This window comes from Petaurus breviceps, unplaced genomic scaffold (assembly GCF_028583685.1).
Source record: "Petaurus breviceps papuanus isolate PSGF00001 unplaced genomic scaffold, PetGlider_PUasm1.0 76, whole genome shotgun sequence".
Taxonomy (NCBI): domain Eukaryota; kingdom Metazoa; phylum Chordata; class Mammalia; order Diprotodontia; family Petauridae; genus Petaurus; species Petaurus breviceps.
This window is the reverse complement of record NW_027186473.1, coordinates 43,503,145-43,526,368: the sequence shown is the minus strand read 5'-3', so window position 1 is coordinate 43,526,368 and position 23,224 is coordinate 43,503,145. Positions and strand designations below refer to the sequence as shown.

General features: G+C 37.9%; 1 protein-coding gene and 1 pseudogene across 3 annotated transcripts in view; both read right to left on the bottom strand.

Annotated features, from left to right (window-relative positions):
* Positions 1 to 4,223: 4,223 nt before the first annotated feature.
* Positions 4,224 to 23,224, bottom strand: part of ELMOD2 (ELMO domain containing 2) — a 34,050-nt gene continuing 15,049 nt past the window's right edge. For 2 of the 3 annotated variants that reach the window (XM_069105414.1, XM_069105415.1), the window contains exons 6-10: positions 21,803 to 21,936; positions 21,464 to 21,541; positions 17,679 to 17,747; positions 16,756 to 16,889; positions 4,224 to 7,955 (exon numbers count right to left, since the gene is read on the bottom strand). In XM_069105414.1, coding sequence (XP_068961515.1) covers positions 7,810 to 7,955; positions 16,756 to 16,889; positions 17,679 to 17,747; positions 21,464 to 21,541; positions 21,803 to 21,936 — 561 coding nt within the window. In that variant the 3' untranslated portion in view covers positions 4,224 to 7,809. The remainder of the gene's footprint in view (positions 7,956 to 16,755; positions 16,890 to 17,678; positions 17,748 to 21,463; positions 21,542 to 21,802; positions 21,937 to 23,224) is intronic. The other variant, XM_069105416.1, reaches the window with a different exon arrangement.
* LOC138175099 (MKRN2 opposite strand protein-like) lies at positions 7,901 to 11,763 on the bottom strand (annotated as a pseudogene).

The following is a 23,224-nucleotide window of genomic DNA, read 5'->3' as shown; positions in this document are numbered from 1 at the left end:
TTAAACAGTTCAATAATTTTCAGCTCCATCTCCACAAATTAAGGGTAGACATGACAGTGTTTTAAATACCAACATTTACATGTCTTAGGAAGAAATTTCTCCTGCACCTGAAAGTTTTATGAAAAAAAGCTGTATAGGGGTAGCCAGGTTGCACAGCGAGTAAGAGCACTGGCTCCAGTGTCGGGATGACCTGGGGATCAAATCCAGGCTCAGATACTCAGCACCACAGCCAGAAATAACTGGCCATGTAACCTTGAGCAAGTTACTTAACCCTGATTGCTTTAAAAAAAAAAAAAAAAGAAAAGAAAAAAAGCTGTAGTTCAGATCGAATGATTTTTCTTCAAATTTCCTTTTGACACTGATTCGGCCCATTCCCTTTTACCATGCTGTTTCAGTGTGTGTGTGAGCATGTGTGTGTGTGTGTGTGTGTATGTGTGTGTGTGCACAAGCACACACGCGCAAGCACTCACACATGGTACATTCCTTGGTCCTGTGTTAAACTTGACATTTTGGGGCAGCTAGGTGGTGCAGTGAATAGAGCACAGGCCCTGGAGTCAGAAGTACCTGAGTTCACATCCAGCCTCGGACACTTAACACTTACTAGCCATGTGACCTTGGGCAAGTCATTTAACCCCAATTGTCCTGCCTTTCCCCCTGCAAAAAAAAAAAAAGAGTCTGAAAATTAATTCAGCAGAACCCACAAAAGAATTGATGGGAGGGAGGGGGGGAGGAGATTTGAAACAATTTTCCAGACCAAGACAACTTAGAAGGACTGCAGGAAAGGTCTGTTTCACTTGGGAAAGCACAGTCCATTGCAGATAGTGCCCAGGCAAGGCAGCAAGAGGCCCCCAGCTCCAGCACAGGTCAGCCATGGTGCATCAGATTGTGGTACAGTGAGCCAACTGTGAACAAGGCCTCCATCTCCAACCCAGAAGGTGAGTGACCAGGCCTGGAGGCCCTGATGCAAGAATCTTGGAATAGCGCCCATTGTAGGCCAGGAGAACTTAACTTTAAAAATTGAGAAACAGGCTGGAAAAATGAGCAAACAAACAAACAAAAAAGAAAGCTACTGTGGTGACAGAGAAAATCAAAACACAAACTCAAAAGAGGAGACAACAATATCAAAATGTCTACATGCAAAGCCTCAAAGAAAAATGTGAATTGATCTCAGGCCCTAAAAGAACTCCTGGAGGAGCTCAAAAAGGATTTTTTAAATCAAATAAGAAAGGTAGAAGAAAATTGGGGTACAAAAATGATAGTTATGTAAGAGAATCATGAAAAAAGAATCAAAATCTTGGTGAAGGAAATATTTCTTATATGAGAAAAGATATACAAAAAATTCACTGAAGAAAATAACCCATTAAAAAGCAGAATTGGGGGGCGGCTAGGTGGCGCAGTGAGTAAAGTGCTGGCCCCAGAGTCAGGAGGATCCGAGTTCAGTTCTGGCCTCAGACACTTAACATCCACACACACACACACACACACACACACACACACACACACAAACTAGCCGTGTAACCTTGGGCAAGTTACTTAACCCCAATCACTCTCCAAAAGGCAAAAAAAAAAAAAAAAGCATAATTGGTCAACTGGAATAAAAGTTCACTGAAGAAAATAATTCCTTAAAATTCGAATTGGGGCAGAGGCCTGGAAGACAATGGGGGCTGGCACACAGGCCCTGACAAAGCCTGACCAATGTGGAATCAAGTTGACCCCCCAACAGCAAATGCCACTGCCAGGCCTATCACTGCATAGCTGGGACTGGACAGAGCTGGCTACAGAACTCACAAAATGACAGAGAGAGGCTAACCTCCTGCTGAAGACAGCCCAGCAGGCTGGCAGGAAACAGCCAGCACAGTATGTTAGGAGCCAAGCCCAGCCCTACTTGAGCCCAAGGTTTTACCCTCTGGTGGCCTGACCAGCCTCTGGCTGGAGGGACTTCAGATCACCAGCAACTGTGGTGGTTTGCAGAATTATCAACCCATAGATGCTAAGGACAAAGTGACAGGTCAGTGCAGTGTGGACTTTGGGGCCTGTGAATTTGGGAGTGCAGTCAGCCTTTGCCCCCGGGGTGAGAAGAGGCTGAAGCATGGTGGCCATGCAACCAGCGCAACGTATCTGACATGACTGGAAAAAAAAAAAGCTGAACAAAAAGAGCTTCTGGAGACATATGACCAAGAAAGAAAGGAAACTTAAGATCATGTTAAATGGAGACCAGTCGAAGGAACTGGGGAAATATAGCCCAGAGAAGCAAATATTTGGGATATACTGATTGTTTTCAGTTGTATGAAGAGCTCCTTGAAAAGGCCACCCACAATAGAAGCCCCTGCTTTCTCTCCTCCTACTCTTTTCTTAGCCCCTTATAATCTGGTTTCTGACCTCATCATTCCATCAAAACCACTCTCTCCAGTTATTAACAATATTAGCTGACAAATCCAATGACCTTTTCTTAATCCTCATTCTCTCTGACCCCTCTGCAGTCTTTTAAACCATGGATACTCTTTTCTTCTTGATACTCTCCTCTCTGTAGGTTTTTTGGGACACCACTCTCCTGGATCTCCTCCAATCTGACTGTTCCTTCCCCGTCTCCTTTGTTGAATCCTCTTCCAGATCATGCCCTCTAAAAACAGATGTCCCTCTGGGTTCTGTCAAGGGCCCTCTTCTCTTCTCCCTCTGTACTGCTTCACTTGGTGATCTCATCAGTTCCCATGGATTTAATTACCATTTCTATGCTGCTGATTCTCAAATTCACCTGTCCTGCCCCAAACTCTCTGCTGACCTCCAATCTGACATCTAACTTTCAGATATCTCAAACTAGATGTTCATTAGACCTCTTAAATTCAACATATCTGAAACCAAAGCTATCTTTCTCCCTAAACCATCTCCACTTCCTTCCTATTACTGTAAAGGGCCAGTTCAGAGATTCTATGTGTGATATAATAAAAAGAACACATTGGATTTGGAGTTTAAAAAATAAAAACAGAGGAGCAGCTAGGTAGCACAGTGAGTAAAATGCCAGCCCCAGAGTCAGGAGGACCTGAGTTTGGTTCCAGCCTGAGACACTTAACACCCACACATACCCACACCCATACACACACACACACACAAAATTAGCCATGTAACCTTGAGCAAGTTACTTAACCCCAATTGCCCTCCAAAAGGCAAAAAATAAAAATAAAAAATGGAAAATGGAAAATGGAAAAAAAAATGAAAATAGAAAAAGCAAAATAAACATGTATTGGGTAGTATAACCATGTACGTATGCCCAGTATGACCATGGGCATATAATTTAATTTCTCTGAGCCCAATGTCCAAAGCACCCCCCCCATTTTTTTTCTTTTTTGTCTGGACATTACTTCATTGTTGTAGGGAACTCCCAGTGAGGAAATGCCATCTCCCAAAAAATTACAACTGTGTCTTAGAATTGCTTACTGGAACTAAGTGAGGTGACCTGAGTTCCTAAATCCACTCACTCAGATCTCCAAGACTTGCTCCAACATGCTAAGCTGGCTTTCTAAGAGGAGCCTTAATAAATAACTTTTACATAGCATTTTTAACACTTGTGAAGTGCTTAAGATTACAGGATCACATTTGATTCTTCACAAAACCCTAGAACATAAGTGCTGTTCTTATCCCCATTTTGCAGTTTAAAGAGACTGAGTTAAAAGACTTACCCAGGGTCACAAAGACTGTCATGTCTGAGGCAGGACTCTAATCTTCCCATCTCCTAGTCCAACAGCTTGCTATCTGCTTACTGACACTGCGTTAACAGCACTATGAGAAAAGCACTTTATCAACTATCAAGTGCTTAGTAAATGTGAACTATTATTCTTTTTGAATGAAAGGTAGGTTTTCATGCTAAGAATAGATTGTTCCTTCCTTTCCTGATGTCTTCTGAAGCAGACTTCAAGCAAATGAATAAAAATATTCAAACCATTAAGGTTTTTGTGACTTGAATAAAGAATTTACTTTTTGTATTCCAGTTGAACCAAGAGCACTGAAAGACAACAAAATATCTTATAAACAAATAAATTCATCTAACACTTTATGTTAAGTGCAAGTAACTGAATAGAAAGATGCCAGAAAGGACTCATTCAAAGAACATCAAAGGTGCCTAGCTCTGCCTTGACACTTGGATGGGAGTGGGGAAGAAAAAGAGGAATGGGAGAAGACAACCAACAGAATGGATATCAGCAAGAGCTATTCAATTATTAACCAAGTACTCTTTGATAATATGGTCTTTATTTGCTCCATTAACATATTCCAAACAGAAACAACACAGCACAATTTACACTACTGTTTTTACATTATGTCACAATGGGTAACTCCCATCTTCCATCCAAAACTCCCACTTATAATTTTCTACAGGTTGCTATAGTGTGAACTGTTTCTAGCGAAAGCAGGGACATTATTATTCTTGAGAGTTCACTGTTTGAAAGGAAAAAAAGAGATTCATCCTAGCATTATGTAGCAAAAGTTACACAATTAAGAATCCCAACCCAGACAACATTCTTCTTTTTTCTCAGTAGAAATTCAAGTTGTAATTTGTCCCAGGTTTCAAGAATCTTTTTCGTGAATCTTCCTAATAAAAAATTTGTGTGAAAAGGTTTGTAGTGTCAATGAAACTTTAGCCTCCACAAACTTACTTGGAGAGGAGTGAAAAATTAGAATGGCACAAATATAACTCTAGAATTACAACACTTGGATTAGAACTGGAACAATATTTAAGTTAGTGGCCATTCAGTATTTCTCAAAGGTAATCTTCTATTCTTCAATTCTCTAAACCTAACTATTTAACAAAGAAACGTCCTATACCACATTCTGAGAGTTTTACCCTACTACCATGATGTTAATATTCATGCAAATGCCCTTTCTTTTAAACATCTAACAGTTGTCTATTTAATATTGCTTGGAGCTTTTTGAAAGATGAAAATAATTAGCAACAACTCTTACAAGCAGTTAAAATAAAATATTTTTAAAGAGCTCATATATTTTAATTAGAAATAAGTTAAAATTCAAAGTGTTTTAAGTTGAAAAAAATCAGCACAGGGATATTTCCAAGAAATTATTCGAACTTTCAAATCATTTTAATATGATAACAGTGAATAACTTTTTTTTATCAAGCAAGATCACATACTGATATGCAAAGAGGCTAGTTAACAACATAACTCCAGATTTTTGCCCATTTGTTGGAAGATTGTCTTTCAGAACATATATACACAACCCCAAAAGCTACATTTGCAGAATATTCTTGCCACTAGCAAATACCCTTCACCCTGGCACAAGTTTTTTAAAGCAATGATTCATCTGTTTGATGCTCTAAACGAGTACACACAACTAATTACCCTGCTACTACAATCATGTATCTAGACTACTTTGGCATCAGTCATTCTTAGAGAAACAGATGAACTACCCCAAATATTAGTACAAAAACAACACCATAAAATTCTACTTTACATATACTGAAAATCAAGAGAAAGCAGGAAGAAAGATTTTGTCATAAATTAGAAAATCTAAATAAGTAGACTCAGTTTTTATCTGACGTATGCCACCATCATGCATGTACAGTTAGGATGTTCAGCTTGTATTTTAATTTATAGTTTGAAGCCTGACTTGGAGTGGCTTCTGGTCTAGAGAATTTTATAACACTTGATTTAGACCAATTTTATTCAATTAAATGGCAACCTATTTTATGATGGAAAGGAAAAAAAATCCATGCTGTGCTGTAATAAAGCACTGAGGTGAACTGAAGAAATCAGTTATAAAGTGGAAAATTCTGTTTACACAAAATGTACCCTGCCCTACTTCAACAACCTTTTCTTTTCAGTAAGTATACTGGCAGAGCATGAAGTCAATTAAGAGATCTCTCCAAATGCAAGATTAAAATGGGAATATGCACATTTTCATCATGAGAACTGAAGAAATGACAGTTGTTTTCCCACAAAGTACACAGCTAACATTTCCTTTGAGTTACACTGAAATTATTCCTTGCATCTATGCTCCTTGTTAGAACCCTGTTGTGTTTGTATTTTGGATTTCTAGCTTAGCAGTTATTGTTACCACCCCTATTCTTTGAAAATGGTGAACTTCCTTTCCAACAAGATATTTTATTTCTCCTTACAGAAAATCAATGCTACGTATTCAGAATAGTGTGATTTTTACATCCCTAGTGCATCAGAATAAAATTTTATCAAATTAAAAAAATAATTATATTCATCTAAGTAAGAAAATAGTTACTTTGTTGAATGCACAGTGAAATATGTGTGATACTTATGTTGCACCTGCTACTTTCCAATACAGTTAATTCTCTCTATGACAAGCATAATGAGAGATTTGTAAACAGATATAAAAGAACAAATATTTGAAAGCTTTGTTCCTTGATATGTCAGAGAAAGAAAAGGATATTTAAACACTTCTCATGTACCATATGACAAAAAAAAAACAACAGTACTAATACTGTACTTCAAAACAAACCAAACTCATAATAGGCTGGCTTTCATAATATTATAAAGGAATACTAAGTGAAATAAACTTCCTATTTTCCAAGTTCTTTTGGCTTAGTTGCCTTGATTGCTAAAGTCTGAAATATTTAGAGAGGACTGACAGAAAAGTTCACCCTCTTAAGTAAAGGGCATCTAAATTTTCTCCACCATGAAGAGCTTGGCATGGAAGCTACTATTTCATGAAATCCAGAAGAAGCAAGGTTGAACCACCTGCATCATCTTCACAGTCCTCACACTGCAATAAGCTACCATACAGACTTATTACTTAAGAGATTATTTGTAATGCCTGTGTCTCACATATTTTGCCAAGAGCCTAAAAATTAAACTATAAGCCATAGAGCAAGAGTTTTCACATTAATCTACATGAATTGACTAATGCTTTAAAAAGGCTCCAAAGATATGAAGCTGTTATCCCTCACTTAAGTCTCAAGTATAGTTTGGGGTTATTTTCACATAAAATGACTAATATTTTCTTGGCAATAAGTTACTTCATATACATATGAAGATAAAAAGAGGGATTATGAAAAAATAACCTCCTACAAAGACCATATACTCATGATTTATGTATTAGTCAGATTCTGAAGATCAGAAAATCCTTTTGAGCTCCAAAGAAAGTAACAAATCATTCTTCTCAAGTGTGTGTGGAGGGAAAAATCTTACAAATACCAATTGCTTTTATTCTCAAGGATATTTTATGAACTCATCTGTCAGTAAGTCAAGCAAGAAATGATTTTTAATCCTCAGACATATATGTATCCTTTTTGCTTTCAATAATGAACCTTCTGAAGTATAATGGGAAACTAATGGCAATGAACAACCCACCCTACTACTTTGGATGACTATGACCAACAAAAATAAAATGAGGAAAGGAGCAGGAATACAAATTTCTAAAAAAATATCCTAAAAGGACTTTCTTGTTGCTACCTACCTGACAGTTTTCAGCATAAGAGAAAAGGTAGTGATTTTACAAGGTAATCAACCTGCTGTAGTACAAATACCTGATTTATGCTTCTTGGCCAAAAGGGCTAAGTCCCAAGTCCCCAGCTACAGATCACATTGACTGTAAAGAGGAGATCTTTGGAAGGGCAACTTTCCTTTGGAGTGCAGTGTATAAATAATTGTAAACACACACTGATTGTCCACTAGCTTTCTTAAAGAGGATTTCTGGAATTTTTGTAAGAAATTATGTATAAAAAGTTACATCATTAAAGTTCCAAGTGAAATTGGTCAGAGAAATTCCATTACAACATAGAAATTCAATTTTGTGTGCAAAACATGGTAGAAATCAGAAGATACACAGGACTGTTCATATCTTTAAGGTAAGTACTACTCTGTAATCCAACAGAAGTCTCTTAATTTTTTCATGAAACTTTTCTCTGTACTGGTTGAAATACATAATGCTTTCTGGCTCTTCTTCAAACCAAAATTTGTCAAACTCACAGAAGAGATAGCCTGTGGTAAAGAAAACAGAATATCAGTAAATCAAGCAACCAATAAGCATGAGTCTTATGCCTTTAAGTTCTAGGCTCTATGTTAGCAACTGGGAATACAAAGTTCCTGCCTTTGAGAAGCTGACATTCTACTGTCCTTGGAAGCAGGTCTAAATTTAATTTTATTTACTAGTTTTTTTTTTTTCCCAATTACATATAAAGATAGTTTTCAACATTGATTTTTGTAAAATTTTGAGTTCTAGTTTTCCTCTTCCCTACCTTCCTCTTCCCACCCCCCAAGATGGCACACAATCTGATGTAGGTTGTATATGTATAATCATATTAAACATATTTCTGGGGTAGAGCCAAGATGGCAGAGTAAAAGCAGGAACTTATCTAAGCTCCTGCTCCAACCACCTCCAATACCTGTAAAAATATGACTGAACAAATTTTAGAGCTACAGAACCCAAAAAATGACAAGAGAGAAACAAATCTCCCACTGAAGGCAGCCTGGCAAGCCAACAGGAAGGGTCCATCGCTCCAGGCTGGGAGCTCAGCACAGTCCCACGTGAGCCATGTGGACCCAGACCTGGGGCAGCCCCAACCAGCAGCACAGACCAACCAGAGCACACATCAGGAGAGTGAATCACCTGCAGCTGTGGTGGTTTCCAGACTTCTCAACACATAAACACCAAAGAGAAAGTAAAAGGTCAGTAGGGAACTCTGTTGAAAAACCAGGTGATGGAATAGCCCAGTTCAGCCCCCACCCCTCCCCCCCCCCTGGGGCGAGAGGCAGAGGAGGCCCAGTGGCTGCAGCTGCTACTCCATGGCTGCCTCCAGAGTTCCTGGCCTGCAGATCATAGGCAGACCAAGAAACCATTTAGAGGGTCATCGCTCTTGTTTTGACCTGCTTGGATCTGGATCATGGTCTTGGGTGGTGCTCCTGGGGTGTATGGTCAGCATGCCAGAGCCTGTGGTGGCTGTAGAGAGGGCACCCTCCTCATAGTTCTTCTTTTTTTTTTTTTTTTGCTTAACTATTTTTATTTGTTAAAAGATTCAGACTCAAGAGATAAGAGAAGACCCCCCCCATCCACCCATTTGTGAAGGGGGGAGGTCCACATGTATTACACATTGCCCCTGCTTTTGGATTTTTTTAATGTATCTATTAGTTGGGCTTTCTCTAAAAAAACACTTTTGTCATATGGGATGGTGCTCCGGGAGTGGGTGGAGGAGGTATACATGGGATACTATAGTGATGTAAGAAACATATATATATATATATATTTTTTTTTTTTAAGTGGGGGGGGTGGCAAATATATCCAGGAATGACTGTAATATAAATATAAACATTATCAGTACAATTTAAAATAAAGATTAAACTCTAATAACCACATCATGGTAGGGAAGTTATTCTAGATTCTTGAGACCAAAGAAGTAAGATTTCACATGGGTTATGCCATGCCATGTTATGCAGAAAAGATTTCGGGTATGGTACTAGTGATGGACTGTGTCTGAGGACTAGACTGATAGTGAGAAGGCCCATCAGCAAATAGGCTGGCCACCAGGTAGTGAATTCTTCAGCCATGACATCCCAATGGAGAGAAGACTAAAAGTTCAGGAATCAGTCCCTTGTATAGCAGCATTCCAAACTTCATCTCCTTTCTTCACATAGAAGTGCATTTTAAAATTTCATTCATAAATTATTCCCCAAAGGAAGACTTATATCTGAATCAAGGTGATCAATAATGTAGAAACCACGTGCTTCTATTGCCCGAGAGTGACATACTTAGAAGCTCTCCTTGTCCTTGGTAACACAAATTTCTCGGTGAATTCGTTTTTGTCCAAGTGATGTTTCCCTTCTGCAGCCAGTATATAATTAACGAATGTCAGGGCATAATGTAACAGTTGTGGCAATGTTCTTCATACCTGTTCAGAGACCAGGAATCGGTTGCAGAGAACTCTTCCAGAAATTTATCCCATTGGTCCACCAGTCCAAACATGCTGGGCTGTAATAGAGGAATACTTATACCCTGTTCCCACCCAGCTTCACCTCTGTGGACACCTTGCTCATTGTAATTATATACAATTCCATGAGTATTGGTTATTCCAACATGGAGATCAGCATTTCCATCATAGTCCCTAAGGAAGGTCCCTCGGGTGGTCCAGAGCAGGAAGACACGTTGCTCTTGGTGCCCATGCATCAGCGGGGTAAGCCATGCTGACAGGGGACTTGTCCAGCTTCCTGAAGCTCACGGGCTGCTGGCACATGGGGCACAGGTCAGGCACCCCGAAGCAGTAGATGTCCTTTCCACAGTGGCAGAATCAGATGACGGCTCAGCCAGCCTCCAGAGGCTGCATTCTCTCCCCTCCTCAACAGTTCTGACAACAGCTCTGACAACTGCAAAAACCCCAGAAATTTGGGACAAAGCTCCCTCCACTCTGGAAACAGTTCTACTGTTGCAAAGAGCTAAAAAGTCTAGTAAATGGCTGGCAAGATGAGCAGAGGAAGTGCAATTGGACTACAGAATCTGTTTTTGGAGACAAAGAGGATCAAAACATAGAACCAGAAAACACAACAAAGTAAAAACTCCTGCATCAAAAGCTTGCAAGAAAAATACGAACTGGTTGCAGATCATGGAGGAGCTCAAGAAGGATTATGAAAATCAAGTAAGAGAAGTAGAGGAAAAATTGGGAAGAGAAATGAGAATGATGCAAGAAAACCATGAAAAGCAAGTCAACAGCCTGACTGAAGAAAGTAACACCTTAAAAAATAGACTAACTCAAATGGCCAAAAAGGCCCAAAAAGCTAATGAGGAAAAGAATGCCTTAATAAAAAGCTGAATTTGCCAGATGGAAAAGGAATTTCAAAAACTCACTGAAGAGAATCATTCCTTCAAAATTAGATTGGAGCAACTGGAAGCTAATGACTTAATAAGAAATCAAGATATTATAAAACAGATATAAACAAATGAAAAAAATAGAGGGCAATGTGAAATATCTCACTGGAAAACCACTTATCTGGAAAATAGATCCAGGAGAGATAATTTAAAAATTATTGAACTACCTGAAAGCCATGATCAAAAAAAGAGCCCAGAAATCATCCTTCAAGAAATTCTCGGGGCGGCCAGGTAGCACAGCGAGTAAGAGCACCAGCTCCAGTGTTCAGAAGACCTGGAGATCGAATCCCGGGCTCAGACACTTAGCACCCACCCAGAAACACCTGGCCATGTAACCTTGAGCAAGTTACTTAACCCCAATTGCTTAGGGGTGGCCAGGTGGCTCAGCGAGTAAGAGCACTGGCTCCAGTGCTGGGATGACCTGGATCAAATCCGGGCTCAGATACTCAGCACCACACCCAGAAATAACTGGCCGTGTAACCTTGAGCAAGTTACTTAACCCCTATTGCTTTAAAAAAAAAAATTCTCAAGGAAAATTGTCCTGATATTCTAGAAACAGAGGGCAAAATAGAAATTAAAAGAATTCACCAATCACCTCTTGAAAAAGATCCCTAAAAGAAAACTCCTAGGAATATTATAGCCAAATTCCAGCGTTCCCAGGACAAGGAGAAAATATTACAAGCAGCCAAAAGAAACAATTTGAGTATTGTGGAAGCACAATCAGGGTAACACAAGATCTAGCAGCTTCTACATTAAGGGATCAAAGGGCTTGGAATATGATATTTTAGAGGTCAAAGGAGCCAAGATTAAAACCAAGAATCACCTACCCAGCAAAACTGAGAATAATGCTTCAGGGGAAAACATAGTCATTCAATGAAATAGAGGACTTTCAAACATTCTTGATGAAAAAACCAGAGCTGAACAGAAAATCTGACTTTCAAATACAAGAAGCAAGCGAAGCATGAGAAAGTAAACAGGAAAAAGAATCATAAGTAACTTATTAAAGTTGAACGATTTACATTCCTACATGGAAAAATGATAATTGTAACTCATGAGACTTTTTCTCAGTATGAGGCTAGTTGAAGGGAATATATGTGTGTGTGTGTGTATGTATAGGAAGGTGTATGTGTATATAAATATATATGTATATGTGTGTACATGTATACATAGCCAGAAGGCACAGGATGAGTTGAACATGAAGGGATATCTAAAAAATAAAATTAAGAGGTGAATTGGAAGAAGAAGAGGTGAGATACGATTAGGGTAAATTATATATATAATAATTATATATATAGTATATATACATGTATATATATATATATAAATATATACACATAAAAGAGGCAAGAGAAAAGTATTACAATGGAGGGGAAGAGCAAGAAGGTGAAAGGAAAAGGGTCAACCTTACTCTCTCTGGATTTGGCTTAAGGAGGGAATAACATACACACTTAATTAGGTATCTTACCCTACAGGAAAGTAGGGGGAAAGAGGATAAGAGGGGGGATGACAGAAGGTAGGGCAAATTGGGGGAGAGGGTAGTTAGAAGCAAACACTTTTGAAAAGGGACAGGGTCAAAGTACAAAATAGAATAAGTGGGGGGCAGGATAGGATGGAGGGAAACTGTTACTCTTTTACAATATAACTACTATGGAAATGCTTTGCATAACTACATATGTACAACCTATATTGAATTGCTTATATTCCCAGTAGGGGTGAGTGAGGAGGGAAGAAGGGAAAGAATCTGGAAATCAAAGTTTTAAAAACAAATATTAAAAAAAAATTTGTTTTAACTCTTGAGGTATCACATCTCACCAATCAGATTGGCTAAGATGACAAAACAGGAAAATGACAAATGCTGCAGAGGATGTGGGCAAATTGGAACACTAATGCATTGCTGGTGGAGTTGTAAACTGATACAACCTTTCTGGAGAGCAATCTGGAATTATGTCCAAAGGGCTATAAATAATTTCATACCCTTTGACCCAGCAATACCACTTCTAGGGTTTTATCCCAAAGAGATCACAGAAGTGGGGGAAAGACCCATATGTACGAAAATATTTATAGCAGTTCTTTTTGTGGTAGCAAAGAATTGGAAATTAAGGAGGTGCCCATCAATTAGGGAATGGCTGAACAAGTTGTGGTATATGCATGTTATGGAATACTATTGTGCTCTAAGAAACGAGGAGCAGACAGTCTTCATATTTACCTGGAGAGGCTTAAAAGAACTGATGCTGAGTGAGAAGAGTAGAACCAGGAGAAATTTGTACACAATTACAGACACAAGGTATGTGTGATGACCAACTTTGATAGACTGGACTCTTCTCAGCAATGCAGTGATATAAGTCAATCCCAAAAGACTCATGATGGAGAGAGATGTCTACATGCAGAGAAAGAACTAGAAAGAACTGAGTTTGTATCCAGATTGAAGCAAACTACCTGATCTTTTTCCTTTTCTTATTTGGTTTTATTTCTTCTTTACCATTTTTCATTCCATCTGATAAAATCCATCTTTATAACCTGACTAATGTCTAATGTGAAAGTATTTACAGATCCTATACTAACTGTATGCTGCCATTGGAAGGGTGGGGGGGAGGGGAACAGAATGTGAAAGTCAAGGAATTCTGGAATTGAATCTTGTAAACTAAAAGTAAACAAACAGGGGCGGCTAGGTGGCGCAGTGAGTAAGAGTGCCAGTCCCAGAGTCAGGAGGACCCGGGATTGGTTCTAGCCTCTGATACTTAATACCCACACACACAAAAAAGACTAGCCATGTAACCTTGAGCAAGTTACTTAACCCCAAATGCTTAAAAAAACAGTAAACAAACAAATTAATTTTAAAAAATTTGGTTTTTTCATGCATCTGGGAAATAAGATATACAGGCACTGGGCTATAGAAATCCATCCTGCCCTACTAGAAAGTTAGGGGGGATGGGGGAGGATATAAGACAGAACAGATTAGGGAAGGGGTATTCAGTAGGCTTGTTATCTTGGGGTCGGGGGTAGGGTAAAGACGGGGAGAAAATTTGTAACTCAGAATCCTGTGGAAATGAAGGTTCAAAACTAAATATAAATAAATAAACTGGGGAAAAAACCCACATATTTACACAATAGTCATGTTGTAAAAGAAGAATCAGAACAAAAGGGAAAAACCATGAGAAAGAAAAAACAAAAACTGTGAAAACAGTATGCTTTGGTTGGCATTCAGACTCCATAATTCTTTATCTGGATGTGGATAGCATTTTCCATCATGAATCTTTTGGAATTGTCTTGGATCGTCATATTGCTGAGAAGAGCTAAGTCTATCATAGTTGATCATCATACAATGTTGGGAAGCATACTTTAAAAAACTTAACAGTGAGCTAAGACAGATGGCTGAGCAGACAACTCCCAATGAAGTCTTTCATCTTAATTTTTAATTTTCAATTACTTACAATATTTTTTGCCACACATAAGCAAACCATAAATTCAACATTAGGTTAAAATGTATCTCTGGACAGTATGAAAGGCAATTTCTATAAGAGTTTTAATGTATGGGGCAGCTAGGTGGCACAGTGAATAGAGCACCAGCCCTGGAGTCAGGAGGACATGAGTTCAAATCTGGCCTCAGGCACTTAACACTTACTAGCTGTGTGACCTTGGGCAAGTCACTTAACCCCAATTGCCTCTCTAAAAAAAAAGAATTTTAATGCATATGAATTATGGTGTATGTAAATATACTGAACTTTCAAATTACGCTCCCTCCTTTTTCAAGGAGTTCAGTCAGCACCTGCCTCACTCTCCCTCCCCAACTATATACTCTTTTACTAGGGGGCTTTAATATCCAGTTAGATACTCTGTCAAACTCTCTAACCTTCCAATTCCTCGGCCTCCTTAAATCTCATGACCTTTATTCCAGCTCAGTCACAGAGAGGAATGGATACCTACTAGATTTGGCCGTTACCCATAGACATTCTTCTTCCCTTTAAGAAACTCTTGTATTTCCCACTCCCCTTCTCTCCATGCCTCACCAATAGCTGTTGTTGGTCACCAAGACTCTATACTCCCTTCATCCTTGAGGACTTTTCAGGCCATGACTCCTGTCTGCCTTCATTTTTCTTCCTCTCCAATCCCAACACACAAGGTTAGCAATTTCAACTCCACGTGGTCCTCTTCTCTTAAATCCTGGTCCCATTGTCCCGTCAATAAGCTTATCTTACAAAACATCAGCCCAGAGTTCTTCCACTATCTGCCCCTCTGCTCATACTGATGAGTTGCTGACCACCTATATTATAGACTCATGTTATATAGCTTCAGTGGGGACCTTACTGCAGGCACTCCTCCCTGATTCCCCATTTCACTCCCCATAGAAACTATTTCAAACCCTTCTCAAGTCTCTCATACCAACCACTTCCCCAAACTCTCATCTGAGACCACTGACTGTCACATTACTAAAAAACATTAAGGCCATTCAACATGAGCTCTATTTTCTTATTCTCTTCATCTTAAAACTCCTTACCACCATCTTCATCCCTCTCCTCCTTTCCCCCACTTTTTGACAAAGTAGTCCTTTAATTCAGTAAGGCCAACATGTACCCTTCTCCTCCAGCAGCCTGCATCTTCAATCATTCATCATCTCTCTAACATCTCCAACCTTTCCTACATGTTGCGTCCTTACTGTCTTCAAGCATACCCACCCTTAAAAAACTTTACTACACTCAAACATATCTTCAAACGATTATTCTATATCTCTCATCCATGTTCCAGTCAAAATCCTTGAAAAAAGTGTATGCATACTATTTTTCACTTTTTTGTGTATGTTTTTCTTTGGGTCTGTCTTCTTTCACAACATGACTAATACGAAAATGTTTTGCATGATTGCATATTTATAACCTATGTCAAACTACTCATTGTCTCAGGGAGGGAGGAGGTGAGGAAAGGAAGGAGAAAATTTGGAACTCAGATTTTTTTTTGTCTTTTTGGAGGGAGAAGGTAGGGCAATTGGGGTTAAGTGACTTGTCCAAGGTCACATGCCTAGTTTTTGTGTTAAGTGTCTGAGGCCAGATTTGAACTCAGGTCCTACTGACTCTAGGGTTGGTGCGCTATTCACTTCACCACCTAGCTGCACCGGAACTCAAAATTTTTTAAAAATTGAATGTTAAAGGGGTGGCTAGGTGGCACAGTGAATAGAACACCGGCCCTGGAGTCAGGAGGACCTGAGTTCAAATACAGCCTCAGACATTTAACACACTTACTAGCCATGTGACCTTGGGCAAGTCACTTAACCCCAACTGCCCTCCAAAAAAAATTTAAAATTTTAAAAAAATTTTTAAAAATTGAATGTTAAAAATTGTCTGTACATGTTATTGGGGGAAATAAACTATTACTTTTTTAAAAAAGAAAGAAAAAGCTATCTACACTAACTGCCTACACTCCCTCTTCACCCTCAACTCTATGCACTCTGGATTCCAACCTCAACATTCAACTTTAACTGCTCTTGCCACAGTTACCAGTGTTCCCTTAATTACCAAATCTGCTGGTCTTTTTCAGTCCTAATTCTTTTTTTTCTATGTGCTACATCTGACACTGCTGATCATCCTCTCCTACTGAATGAACTTGCCTCTCTGAGCTTTCCTGACACATCTTTCCTAGCTTGCCTCCCACCTATCTAACCACTCCTCAGTCTACTTTGCTGGCTTATCATCCACATCATACTCCCTAACAGTAGGAGCTCCCCGAGGTTTCGTTGAAGGCCTTCTTCCCTTCTCCTTCTATACTCTCTCGTTTCCTGATAACTTCATTAGCTCCCATGAGTTGAACCATCATCTTTATGCAAATGACTAACAGATCTATATATCCAGGCCCAGTCTCCCTCTTGAGCTTCATGCCTGCATCACAATCAAAACCTATAATAAGCATCACATAATTGTAACTTATTTCAATACTTACAATAAAACTGGTGAAAGTGTTCCATTGCTGGACTGCCAGGAACAGAGTTATAAAAATGAAACTTCAAAGCATTATTCTTCAATAAACTATATGCCATTTCTGTTAGATTGATCCCAACTATTGCATAGGAATATCTGCAATATCACAAACATTACCAATTAAATGTATAGCTAGCCAAATATTTTAAAGAAATAAAAGCCACTTAAGAGATTATTAAAAATTCCATTCCTAATACACTACTGATCTTGTACAAAGCCTGCTTTCCCCCCATCATTCTTTCTTTATTCATTTAACTACTCAATGAAGTTCAAAAAACGGATTATCTCTTATTGGCATGGAGTTCATTTTTTTCTGGAAAGCTTTAAGCACAAATAATATAAAGAATTCTTTAATGCTAAATTAATTATGAGAGATTTAGGAACACTACTACTGGTAGAGCGAATATGTTCACCTCTGCAGCACCATGATATGTGATATATATATATACATTGAGTGAAAAATTTACTAATATCAGAATTTATTGGAATAAGATTCCATGCACATAAAAATCTGAGCCTTTAAATATAAAGTTACAATGGAGTAACTTTTTTTCTGAATGTAACCTGAGTCAAAAATAAAGTTCTGACTTTGCAAAACAAAACTGTATTTCAAAATACGATACTATTATTAAAACTATTAAAGCTTCTACCAAGATAGCACTGTAAGTTAGTAAATAAATTCTAAACATAATGAAACATGGATAATATTTTCTGATAGCATTTACTGCCCAAAAAACTACCACATAATCTCCTTTACTGTTTTTTTTTTTAATCTTCATTAAAACAAAGACATTTTGAACAATACCAGAATGTTTCCCTTCCATTTCTAAATGAATTACTAAAATTCAAAATTGGTTATGGTTTCTTTAATACATCTGGGCTTACCCCAAAGTTGGATGATTTGAATGACTTAGAATCCGATGAGCTTCAATGGTATAATTTTCACTAAAGTACCTAAAAATGTTTAAGAAAAAAAATAATGAAATTAAAAATATCACATTCAGCATTCATTTTCAAAATTACCTAAAAGTGCTACTGTCAAAATAATCTTTACATATTACCACACATCAAACCCTTCCTTGAAGTATCTCCAATGATTTGCCTTTCTTTCTGAGATTTAAATTCAATTATAGGGCCGAAGTCATATTAAAAGAGTCTCCACCAAAATATCTCCTGTTGGCAGAACTGTACCTAAATTACCTAAAAAGACAGCATCTAGCCAAGTCACCTTATTCTTTTTTTTTTCTTTTTGGAGGGCAAATGGGGTTAAGTAACTTGCCCAAGGTCACACAGCTAGTTTTTGTGTGTTTGTGTTAAGTGTCTGAGGCCAGATCCGAACTCAGGTCCTTTATCCAGGGCCAGCACTCTACTCACTGCGCCAACTAGCTGCCCCCAAGTCACCTTATTCTTAAAGCTTTCAAACTCTGCTGGAATAACTGACTTAGCTTTCCTCTGTAAGGAAATCTGTCCATAAGTTCTTCCTTACATTGAACCTTATTTTTCTCTGTTTCAGCAAGCCTGTCTTCCTTTAATGGTGTGCTCAGGGAGTCAGAAGACAAATGAATAACATGATGTTTGCAATACGCCCTTGTACTCTTAATTTCTTACCCTGTTCTCAGCCAAAGGTAGAGAATTAGCTGGACAGCAACAGAAACAATGAGATGACCCCTTGCCTAGAATGTGCTTCTTCCTTACATCCAGCCTCTTAGAATTTTTACCTTCCTTTCTTAAAGGCTGAGCTACAGGCCTAGCTCCTACATGAAACTTCCTCATGGAGCCTAGTTGTTGGTACTCTCTCTCTCTCTCTCTCTCTCAAAATTACTCAGATTTGCTTTTCTGTACACGTGTTGTATCCTTCCAGGACCAAGTAAGGTCAAGGAGAGGAGGGACAATTTGATTTTTGTCTTAGTGTCCCCTGATGACCAGCCTAATTCCTTGCACATAACAGGTATCTGACAAGTATTGAACTACATTATAAAATGGTCCACAGAGCTTGATGTTAATGAGGTTACACTCCTCTGAACTGTTTGGGCCAGTTACACTTCTTTCTCCAAATTAACATAGAACCTAATTTTGGGTTCTTGACTTTTCAGAGTAGATATTTAATAAATTAAAGTTAAATTTCCATCAACTAAACCTGAAAGCAGAGGAATGAAAATTTTTTTATGTTTTGTTCTCTAAATTTGAACAATTTGTTCTCAAAATTTTCATAGGCCATATAACTTTATAGTTAATCTCTCTCTTTTAGAAAATAATTCCAACCATGTTCATCTTCTCATTGGCTCCATTTTCTTATCAGGATGGTTTGTGTACTAAGTGCTGGCTCAAGAGCCAAGACACTTTGGTTCATATGCTGACAAGAATGCCTCTAAGACTCCATTTCCTCATCTATAAAGTATCCAAAATACCACTTATACTATGTAACTCAAAAGGTTACTGCGAGGAAAGTGCTATAAAAATATGTTATTATTCTACTGCTATCCTTTGGTTCTCTAATTTTTCCACATCATATCCCAAATATAAAATTAAAGTTTACTAAAGACTTAAATATCTATAGTAGGTGGGCTTTTAGCATATTATGCTTCTAATATAATTCAACATCACTTTGAAATGTTCAATAACCAAACTATGATTTTACTTACAGAGGTACAGTGACTATCAAACAGTTCCCCCCCCATCCCTTTTCTGCATTATTTATTTACTCATTCCTTATCTCCATTGTACCTAATAAGTGATAATTTGCATCTGCCTATTTTATCAAGTCACAGAACTGTTTAAAAAATGTGATTACAAAAAAAAGCACACCACCTTATACTTTTAACATACTGTAATTCACACTGTTTATTTCTTGCCATTTTCCTCCCAATTTTTTTACCTCAATTTCAATGCCTTCCACTTTTGATGTTTTTCCTTTACTTTTTTTTTGTATCAATTTACTCTTCAGAATTTATTATTTTGTCACCATATTCTCCTTTATGAATTCTGTCACTTGTCCAAAGCTTGTTATCTATACACTACCTGACTTCCTTTAAGTTGTCCTACTGTCTTTACAAAGAACAATAGAGGTCGAATATATATATAATGTTTTATGTACATTATCTCATTTCATCCTCACAAGCAACATGGCAAGTTTTACTGAACAGAAAACTGAGACTCCAAGAAGTTAAGTGATTGGTCCAGTGTCACACATAGCTAGCAAATAAAGGTCTGAGGCAGAATTCAAATCCAACCCTTCCTGACTAGAGGTCCAGTGCTCTATCCACTACATCATGCTGCCTTGTATGACCCACAGATAACTAGGGACCAAGTTTGGCAATGAACAAATTGCTCTCTACCTTAAATAGGGTACATCTAACTACTACACAAGAATGTAAATGTTAGTTCTATGTTTTTTTACAGCACAGCTACTAAATAAATTTAGCAAGGAGCAAAGACATTCAAATAAATCTTTACTGAAAAGACAAAACAGAAATATTAGCAAAAGACAAATTAGAAAGTCAGTAGCAAAATTAACCCATTAGGTTTCATCAGGCATTACACACAACCACAACACAGAACAAACAGCTTCTCATCCTGAAAGAGTATTTTTAAAATAACTATGTAGTGGCTCTTTTAGAATTCTTTCCCCAATTCAAGATCATTTTAATTTTCTGTCAGAATTTCCGACAAGAGTCTAGAATAAAATTCTACAGATTTCTCATACCTGAATTTAAAGAAAACTGTATTTCATCACAGTTTCAGAGCAAAACATCTAGAAGCAAGGTTGCTTACACAAAGTTTGGGGGTGGAGGGGGGAAGAGCCAGCATAAATATCTACCTGTGAAAGGGTATATACCAGCTTGAATATTTATATGACTGCTGATAACTATTTAATAAGATGAAAATAAATTGCTCAAATTCCAAATTAATTTTCCTACATTGCATGGTTGAAAGCTGGCAGCCCTCCCTTTTCAGTACAGTAAGTTTTCTTTAGTGTTATTTTTCAACAGTCCTTTTCCAATGGGTTTAACCTAATCTGTAGCAGAACTAACTAAAGGTTTTAACACAGTTCTCATTTAGTTCCTCATAAAAAGAGGCTACTAACAGCTGACTGAGAGCTTATGACAAGGATGCTGCTGGAACTGCTTTTTGCTACAAGATGATTTGGGGATAGGTTTTCCCTCCCAGGCCTACTGTACTAGTGACACCTGCAATTCAAGAACTGCTCTATTCAGTTAGATTTCCTTATTTAATTGGATAAAATGAGTCTCTCAAAGTTTAGTTGCCAAGCTAAATCAGTAGTCACATATCTAGCAACAGTCTAACAGAGCCACTAGGGCTCCTAGGCCAAGAACCCACAGAACCAGTACAAGAAACTGTGACCCACAAGCAGAAGGAAACCAGAACAAAAGGAGACACAGTTCCAAGCAGAAGAGGGGGTCTAGAATTTAATCAGCCAGGGGAACCAAAGAACCAGAGCTGGAAGAGACCTCAGACATCACTTAATTCAAACTTCCCATTTCATAGATGAAAGAAACTGAGGACCAGAAAGGTTAAATCCATACAGCTGGTTGGTCCACAGATGGGAGACTGGAACACAGATCACCCAATTATCAGCTCTTTGATAAAAGGTGTTCTTTTCACCAAATCACATAACACCAAATAGCAATGAAGATACCAATATCCATTACCTTGGAGAGGCTTCATTTTTCAAATGGTAATCAGGAAGCCCAAAGGCAATGTATGCAAACCAGGAACTGGAATAGAGACTTAATACAAAAATATATCATTTCTTAGGAAGACTCTAAAAGAGAGCTATCAAAAAGCAGGGAAGGGAATAGTATTTGCAGATAAATATACACAAAGTACCTTTTAATTGTTCTCAGGCCTTGCCCAGAACACAAACAAATGCTGCTGGCTGTGCAGATACTTATGAAGTATAACTTGGAACATAAAATTAAAACTTAATAAGATTGTTGAGATACACAATTTCATTTCTGAAAGAAAGAAAAGTATATATTTTCACTTACACAAGATTGACTAATCCCAGCAAGCCCATGCCTCTGAAGTCTGTTTTGGGATCATCACCTTGGAAACCAATGTCAGACCACTGCTTGGTGATTCTAGCCTTCAGTTTTTCATTAGGCATCAGCAGACTCCAAAGCTGAACAAATATGCTTCCATATTATAAATAATATAAAAGTCTTTAATTGACCAACCCCTAGCCCTCAATTAAAACCTAATTTAATAATTTCAAGTTAAATATTCTCCGCCAACAAGTTACAAGCAAATATTTTCTTAGTAGCATTTAAGATGGATTTAAATTTTCAAGTTACCCTTCTGAAAAATAGTAGAATACTGACTTTAAATCTGGTTATTAATTACATTTTTCTTCTAACTCATTATTCCAAGTGAAATAAATCAAATTAGTGAATAGAAGATCTTGAAAAATAATACAGAGAAATCTAATACACTGAGGTATCAATTATAACATACACTAGAGTAGAGGTTCTTAAGCTAAGATCTGGGAAAAAATTTTTTTAATATTTTGATAACTATATTTAAATATAATTAGTTTATTTGTATTCCTGTTGTATTTTATGCATTTGAAAAATAATTCTGATAATAGGTCCTTGGGTTTCGCCAGACTACCCAAGGAGCCATATCACAAAGAAGATTAAGAGCCCCTGCCCTAAAGGAATTAGTCCAAGCACAGCCTATGTCAAAGTTTGGTTATCAGCCACTTTTTCCTTGCACAACATTTGATGCCTTGAAAGAAATCTGCTTAAACATACAGGCATGTTGTAGGGAGGATTAAAGTCATTCTAATCCTTAATTAAGGGGAGGAAAGAGTTTGGGATCAGTGATAGTATCATGAAAAAAGTAACTGTACAATGGGAGCTATGAAATTGAACTTAAAAAAAAAAAAAACACGGAATACCAACAACACACAGACACCACACAGAACAGACTCGGGACCAGATGGGCAAAAATAAGCAAGAAAGGTAACAGAGTTGGGGCGGCTAGGTGGTGCAGTGAATAGAGCACTGGCCCTGGAGTCAGGAGGACCTGAGTTCAAATTCAGCCTCAGACACTTAACACAAAAACTAGCCGTGTGACCTTGGGCAAGTCACTTAACCCCAACTGCCCTCCAAAAAGCCAAAAAAAAAAAAAAAGGTAACAAAGTCCAATTAAAACACAAAAGTTATTATTTAATTCTTTTCATTTCACTAACAAAATCAATATACCTTAATTTTTTTTTAAGCCATTCCTGATGAGTACAATACTTTGCTACTTCAGTGAAAATTGAAATTTTCACCCTGATTTAGAACATTGGTAAAAAAAAAAAAAAAATCTCTGGAATTATGGAGACCATCTGGCCCTGAACTTCTTTTTATCTGATCTACAAGTTCCTAAGACTGCCCACTGGCCACCCTGTCCCTTCCCTTTTC